The following is an 8039-nucleotide window of genomic DNA, read 5'->3' on the forward strand; positions in this document are numbered from 1 at the left end:
GTTTTTGTTCACGCCGCATCCGCATCCATATACACCATCATCCACTTCATTGACATCGCCATCACCATCATCCATCCGCCATTGTCATATGCCGCCATAATCATTCATTCGCTGGAGCTTGATTCTTCTTGGAGTGTGAAAAAATAATTGAAAGAAGAAAGAAGAAATTCATTGTGTTGATTTGGCTGTTGGTTGCCACGTTTTGGTAGTGTCCTTGGAACGAAAGCAAACAGCAAGTAGAGAGAAGTTAGACAAAAAAAGATGCAGCTCGGTTGGGCTTGGGAATTGTTTCCCACGTTGCTTTATCTTTGAGAAGGAGGATTTAAAGCAAAAGTACTATTCTGAGCTCGAGCTCAGATGAGCTCGATATCTCAGCCTTCAGCTAGTGTTTAGATTCGGATCACCTCACGTGTATTACTCTGTATTCCAAGATGTATGTGCGGCTTTTTTCCTGACCCTGGCCCATGCAACTGACGCATTTAATGCGACCGCCGTTACCCCCACGAGGCGGCTCAGCCGACCAGCTGCATCTTGGGCCACGGCTCAGACGTTACCTTCCAAACGGTGGTTGCTGGCCGTCCAAACCGCCCCATTAATTGTGCACCACAGTCGCCCCTAAATAAAAAAATAAGAATGCGGCCAAGCGATCCATCCTTCCTCCCGAAGATTCATTCTCCTGTCCCATTATCTTCTTCAACTTGGCCTGGTTGACACTTGCCTCCGAACACTCTCCAGCAGGAATCTGAAGCCATGCTGCTTGGATTTTACAATGGAAGGACAGGAGAAATTCAGAAAACTTCGAGTACGCACCTCATTGCTGGTCGCCGGCCCTCCATACAGCGTCAGGCCTGTCAACATAGAATCATATCCATCGCTTCCTGACGCTTTCATCTCTTTGTACGCCAAAGGAACTATCCCAGGTTTGTGTTTTCAACTCCTACTCCAAGATCAACCACAAGCTATCAGGCAGGTACCTCGTGCCCTCCTTTTATGATCTTAGTGGCAGCTGTGTCCCGCCCTTGCTGTTCAAAATTGAAACATTCGAAGTGCATCCAGATGGACACTTGGCATCCACCATCAGATAATAAATTGACATATCTGACAACCTATGCACTATTTGCATCATAACCATTCTAGAGGAGCCGCATGCCAAATGATAAGTCATGTTATATCTAAAAAAATAAGGCACCTACCATGATGCAGGCCATAGTTTGACGACTTTCATTATTCAGGCATCCACTAAAATTCAGAAACAACTGAAGCAGTGCAACACCTGGGCCAATAAAATAGAGATCATCACGTGCCACCGCAGATTCGAGTAGCTTATGCAGGGATCAACCAAAATCAGAAATGACTGAAGCAAGGCGGCAGGTGAATCTAAAGCAGGAGCGTTAAGGCCAACACAATTCCAAAGTTCACATTACTCTGTGCCAAAAAAAGAAGAAGTTCACATTACTCAGGTATTACCAACATTCATCAGTAAACCAAAGCATGGCATAACCTGAAACCAAATCATAAACAAGATCAACCAAACACTAAATGGAACGACAATTCTAGTCTATGCCTACAGCAGCACACATAACACAAAAGAGTTGTTCAGATCCTAGCTGAACCGTTGCTCTCAATGCAACGACAACTATATTCCGCTTGCAAGCCTAAGTTCCATTGCTTTATTACAATTATTATGCCAGTGGCCCTCAATGCCACAGGTCTTGCATCTAGCAGGCTTCGAGATTGCTTTGGCGATAAGGTTAAATCTGTATCACTATGGGAAATGTACACTCTTCAGCATCATAACCTCAAGCGGGAAAAATTTGTATGTATGTACGACGTTCTTATTAACACTAGCTTCTTCTTGATATATTAAAAGAAAATGGCTGATGCAAAGCTATGCCATGGAAACTTAATGAAACTACTACACCGGCATAGGAGAAAACACTCCCATCCCCACCACACCCGGCATTGATGAATTATTCATTTTTTTAAAACATGTGCACCTTCAACATGCCGAAGAACACCTCGCCCTCCTTGGCTTGAGCTCCCTCCAACCTCTGCCCATGTTAGTGACACAACATTGTCAGCATCGACATGATTTGCCTACAATTTGTAGGATGTCAACAGTCCCCATATTTATTTCATGCACTGACCTGAACCGCCCCTGAATGAGTATCCAGGCTCACACTCGCCCCTAAATCTTGCCACACAGATTACGCAAAGATCTCTTCATGAATGGCACATTTTCCATCGATCTAATAAAACTGCCTATTATGTTATACACCTTTGCAAGTTTGACATTATTCTGCAACACTGTTTTATTAGGTTCGTACTGTACGCATCAGTGTGCTTGTGAGACAGCCAGTGGATCGTCTCGCTGAAATTATGTGAAAGAGAATGGTTCAGTTATGAGTCTCCCGATGCTCTGCGATATACCACCCATTGTACTTCGTCCATAACACCCTTATCAGCGCTGGGCATTCACACCGACAGGACCTTGTGTTCTTAACACCAGCTTTCCCATGTAAACATAAACAATCTCTTCAGAAATCGTCGCTTCACATAGCATTCATCTATATTAACTCCTACAAACATAAAAATTAGTATTGAACATGGCTTTTCTTACCAAGCATCCGCACAATTTCCTGCACGCACTTCGTTCTCTCCACATGGCTTTTCTATATCTAATCCCAAACCCCTTCTTCGAGGAACATAAGTTGTAGAAATCGTATGCTTCTCCCAGTGAGTCGAAGGTAGTACCCAGCACCGGAGTGATAACATTTTCGGTCGGCTTTTCCACGAACACCATCACCGCCTTCTCAAACGCGCCTACACAGGTTGGCCAAGGTGCCCTGGTTGGGCCAGCGGCACCAATCCGCAACCTGAAAATGGATCAGATGGTTGTGTCAACCATTATAATTCACTGACCACAAATTTGCAATTGAAACTACGGTAACTGATACATTAAACAATGGATTACTAGCAGGAATAACATAAGCAACAAAGCATGTCCATACACAGCCTGAAAATTCAATACTTAAAATTCTTCAGAGGAGCAGCTAGCAATAACCAGCCATACTTTCACGGTAATCCACAGCACACGATGGATTGCTACAGGGCTCATAGATTGAAGTAACAGTACAAACCAACCAGCAATAACACCAATTCGTAATAATCATTTTCTACCGGCAAAAAATCAAGCAAGAATTCAAATCGATACAGAGTCTGTATTTATTAATAACAGTGTTCAAATTTACATTCCATTCCCCTCACCTCTTATTCGAAGCAGAGCCTCGGGAGTTATCTTCCCCGTCGACAGCTCAGACGTGTGAGGCGAGCTGTCCCTTCTCACCACTGCCGCCTGCGCCGCGCTGCAGATTAGACATTCGCGGCTCATGGCCATCGCCTGCGTAGTGCTGCAGATTCGCCCTTGGCCGCTCATTGCCGCCGCTCCGGACGCCCCACAGACCCGCTCGTCGCCGCTCAAGACCGTGCCCTCCTGCATCGTCACCCCCACCACAGTTCGCCTTGTATGATCCGCCGACGAACCTTCCGGCACCAGATTCTCCCCGACCTCCTCAATCATAGTGGATCCATGGCATTGAAAGCAGAGAGGACTAAGCAGTTTGACCTACACACTTCAAATCGGGCGCTATGCTAGAAAAAATTGCATCAAAGCGGCACACCTGCGGATCGGCTGCATGAGGAACTCCATGGCGCGGCAGTCGCCTCTTCTTTTCCTCACGAAAATGCCTGCGGCTCTGGGGCAGAAGAGTCAGGGGCCGCATGGCTTGCAGTCAATGCGCGTCTGCCGTCCTTCGACGGAAAGTGAATTTTCTGAGCCACGGATCAGATGGATACGCGATTCTGGCCCACGGCTCAGTCCGTCGCCGGTGGACGTCCGTCCATAGACTGGCCCACAGCACAGCTCTGACGCATACCGTATTCTCGTACCCATGCATTTTCCGGTGGCCCAAACCGCAACTTATAAAGAAATAGCGCACATTCCCTAAAAAAATAGCGCACATCCCCACGCCTTCACGAACGCATGTGATATCGCGCGCATATGAGCCCGCGCACAGTTATTCCATGTCCGATTTAAAGGTTTTAGTCAGATCTTTTGGTAGTGTTGTTGCCTTGTTGGGATTGCTTTTGTTGAAAGCTGAGCTACTACCAGATTCGTGGCAAGATTTGGTTGCCCCAAAAAAAGGCAAGTTCGTTTGGAAATATTACGTGGCTTGTTTTAAGGAAAGAAGGGATCATCCACAAAAGAAAAGGCAAGTGCTGATCGGTTTCCAAGTATTGGACGTTTGGATTCTTGTTGGAGAGTGAGAAGGAGAAGAAAAATCAAAGAAGATAAGGAGCAGCCAACGTTGGAGTAAAAAAATGAGACCAACCCAAGGGCTAACCCTATTGGCATTTTTTATAGGAGAAACTCCGCGAGCATCACGTGTCCAAGTCGAGACTTGAACTCGGGTGGGCTGGCAGCAACCTCAGCTGCTTAGCCAACAGGTCGACACCCCATCCTCTGCCAACGTTGGAGTAAAAAGTAGATTTCGTTTCCAAGTAAAGGCATCATGTGGTAATCTTGTGCAGATTTGAGAAATAAATATAGCAGTGTAGTTCTTGGAAAGATTCCTAATCGTTGAAGGCAAAGAAAGGAAAGGGCAGATCTGTTGGGATCTGGGACGTGATCCTTCCCACGTGTGTTGTTTGACTTTGGAAAGAATCAGAATAAAAAGAGACCGGACGATCTAAAGGATTGTTGCCTTGTTGGGATTGATTTTCTTTTTTGGAAACTGTGAGGAGTACTAATACTACCAGATTCGGTTTTGGCAAGCTCTCATCCGCCAAGACTTAATTGGTAGAGTTCGGAAGGAAATAACGTGAGATATTGGAAAGAAAGGAGGTAAAAGGAAAGAGATTTAAAAGGAAAGGAGGAAAATCAGATTTTCCTTGCTCGTTTGGAGGAGAAAAAGAAAATTGCCGGCCGCATACATGGTCAGATAACTTGTAGGAGAAATTATAGGCATGTTTGTTCCGACTCTTGAAAGAAAAAGCAAGGTTGGTTGTGGTTCTTTGAAGTGATAAAGTCCAGATTCGTTTGATCAACAAAGAAAAAACAAGATTTTGTTGGAGGTTTCCAAGTCTGAACCTGTCCTTGAAAAAAAAAACATACGTGGTAGGATTTTCCGTTGGGAAGAGAGAAAGAGAGAGATTTAATAAATAAGGAAAGAAGGAGAATTGTTTTGGCAAGTGTGCATCCGGGAGAGATATAAGAATATTTCAGAGAAAAAAGGAGGAAGTGTCGCTCTTTGGAATTCCACGCTGGTTTCCTTCTATTGTGGATACATTTCAGGCAACGCATAATTTCGGTGGAGATATATCTGGTATCTTATTTCCCCGGTTATTCTGGCTGTGGGTCCCATCCATTGATTCACGTGAGGAAAGTGATCATTGTAGCTATTCGTTGTGCATCCCTTGTGACTAATAAAAAAAAGATTAGTACGAGGAGGTTTGCACCAACATGTGTATTGGCTGGAGCCCACGTTGGATATTGGATAGAAAAAAAAGAGTAGGTGTTTGGAAGGGAATATAGTGCTGATATTTTTGTTCGGTTAGAGAGTGGACTTTCAAAAAAAAGAACACGTGGCTAGTAGTGCTACTACTTGGATCGTGGTGAGGTAAAAAGGAGAAAAAAAGTTAAGTGGCTTGCTAGCACTACTTGTTTGTATATCCTCTTTTCATCTAGCACTCAGTATTTTCATTTTGGTTTCGGTCGGGCATTCATCTGTGTCTTAGGCTCACGTCTCTAATACAGTCTAGTTTAGGACCAGCACTCGACTATTTTGAACGAGTTTTCAGCTTGCATTAATTAACGTGGTTGTAGCATTTTTTTCCACATATATAAAGCCAACCCAGCTCCACATATTTCTACACCGTGTATCCATACATTCGTCTGGCAATCGCTTTACCCAACTTTTGGAGTTACTTGACACCGCTGGTTGCCGATCACCGCCTGCTGCATGGTAAGAACTTGTAAGACATTGATATTTGCTTTACTGTGAGCGTTTTACCACCACATCCTAGTAGTTATCGGAACATTATTTTTGGATTTTGTTTCTTGTTTCTAGTAATCATGACAGGATCTAGAGTCAATTCATGGGCTTTGACGATCGCAGGAGACGTGCCACCTATGCAAATTCCACAACGATCAAGAGAGGTGCATAATGCACATGAGGTTAATGTTCCTATACCATCATTTAATGGCCGTTTTAGACCTGCTTTATATATTGAATGGGAGTTCGACATAAATAATATATTTGCTTTCCATAATTTTGATGAACATAAAAAAGTTAAGGTTGCAGTTGGTTCTTTCACTGGTTATGCTTTAGTTTGGTGGAGTGAATATTGCCTGTTACACCCTAATTATATATCTACTATTTGGGATGATTTGAAACTTGCCATGCGACATACATTTGTCCCCGCTTATTATACTCGTGACATGATTAAAAAGTTGCAACATTTAAAACAAGGTAGTGACACCGTAACGAAATATTATGATGATTTACAAACTACCGTGTTGCATTCCTCTTTAAAAGAAAGTGAAGAAGATTTTATGGATAGATTTTGGGGAGGATTAAACCGTGACATTCAGGAGAGACTAATTCATGGAAAGTGTTATCCTATGGACCGTTTGTTTCGTCCTGCTTGCAAAGCTGAACAGGAGATAACAAGACGTGTTGCTCACAAGATAAACCACCAGAAGGTGCAAATCCCAAGAGTTGCGACGATTGTTCCTTCCACCACTACGCGTATTATGACAACAACATCCATTGTTGAGAGCACTACATCACCTCCACCATGTGACGTGTTGCCACCTAGAGTGCCTACATCATCTTTGTGATCATAAGAGGTAATGACAAAGGTATATCTTCCACCTCCACATGAGTATGATGAATGCCTTGTCAATTTAAATGAACCATGCGATGAGCTATCCACTACTTTGATTACACCAGCTATTTTAGAGCACTATGTTCATGATTTGACTTTGCCATGTGATCAGACAATTTGGAGTGAACCCGTTGAATTAACTATTGATGCGAAAGAACCTGTGAATCAATGAATAAATCAGATTTGGATTAAATACGTTTGAAAGTAGTTGTGCCAATGTTTAATCATTTTGAATGACCTCTAATCTAGGTGATGGTTCATCAAGGTTGGGATGGTTTAATGATGAGCATTGCCAATATTTTGTCAAGGTTGGGATGGTTTAATGATGAGCATTGCCAATATTTTGTTATGAATAAGAGCTTCATTTATATGTGCAAACTGAGTTGCAATATTTTCATGCCTTTAACTTATTGTGATAATATATTGGCTTTATATTTCACGACTTTTGAAGTGTGCTCTTGTATAACTGTGTCACATCTGACCCAACTGAGATCAGTAAAAATAGATGACATATACATATACAACGTGTACACCTTGTCTCTTTTGTTAGCCACATTTCAGATTAAGCAACGCCGAGGACGGCTTTATTTTCAAGAAGGGGAGGATGATGAGGACATGGCTACCACAGTTACACCCATATCCCTTGCTGTTTTACCTCTTGGAACAATTGCTAGAGCTCGCATACGCCAATTCAACTATCAGGTACTTTGGTTTCTTGGTAATGTTTCTAGTGTTCATGAGAATATGACGCTACCTAACATAGATACGTTTGTGTTGCTTACAATTGAAGGGCCTAGCACGGACAAGAAGGATGAACATTGGAGTATGGTCAAGCACGGAGATGAAGGTGCGTGTGAAGAGAACAAGAACGAAAGTTCAAGTGAAAATTTTCGGACTTTGAAGCCACCATGATGACATACAAGAAGATGGACGAAATATACAATATGGCCTTTTCTAAATTTTGTCCATAGCTTATTATTGGTGTTGCGCCACCTTATTTCTGGGCCAGGCCCATGTAATTTTGAAATACTACTTCATATGCTGTTTTTAGAGTCCATATTGTAGGGGAAACGAACTGGGAGGTATTTTAG

At 43.0% G+C, this 8039-nt stretch overlaps 1 protein-coding gene across 2 annotated transcripts; it reads right to left on the bottom strand.

Moving 5' to 3' along the window:
* Nucleotides 1-2194: 2194 nt before the first annotated feature.
* LOC123172440 (uncharacterized) lies at nt 2195-3900 on the bottom strand. 2 transcript variants are annotated; one of them, XR_006485598.1, is made up of 4 exons: nt 3681-3900; nt 3268-3568; nt 2621-2876; nt 2195-2509 (listed from the first exon to the last, which is right to left on the bottom strand). XR_006485598.1 is itself a non-coding variant. In XM_044589408.1 (3 exons), exons 1-3 carry the CDS (start codon nt 3780-3782, stop codon nt 2824-2826), a joined length of 456 nt encoding a protein of 151 aa, XP_044445343.1. In that variant the 5' UTR covers nt 3783-3900; the 3' UTR covers nt 2539-2823. The 2 variants fall into 2 exon arrangements, 1 of the variants encoding a protein (XP_044445343.1); XM_044589408.1 differs by lacking the exon at nt 2195-2509 and having other exon boundaries at nt 2539-2876.
* Between the last annotated feature and the right edge of the window lie 4139 nt (nt 3901-8039).

The sequence above is a fragment of the Triticum aestivum genome, unplaced genomic scaffold (genome assembly GCF_018294505.1).
Source record: "Triticum aestivum cultivar Chinese Spring unplaced genomic scaffold, IWGSC CS RefSeq v2.1 scaffold114269, whole genome shotgun sequence".
Classification (NCBI taxonomy): domain Eukaryota; kingdom Viridiplantae; phylum Streptophyta; class Magnoliopsida; order Poales; family Poaceae; genus Triticum; species Triticum aestivum.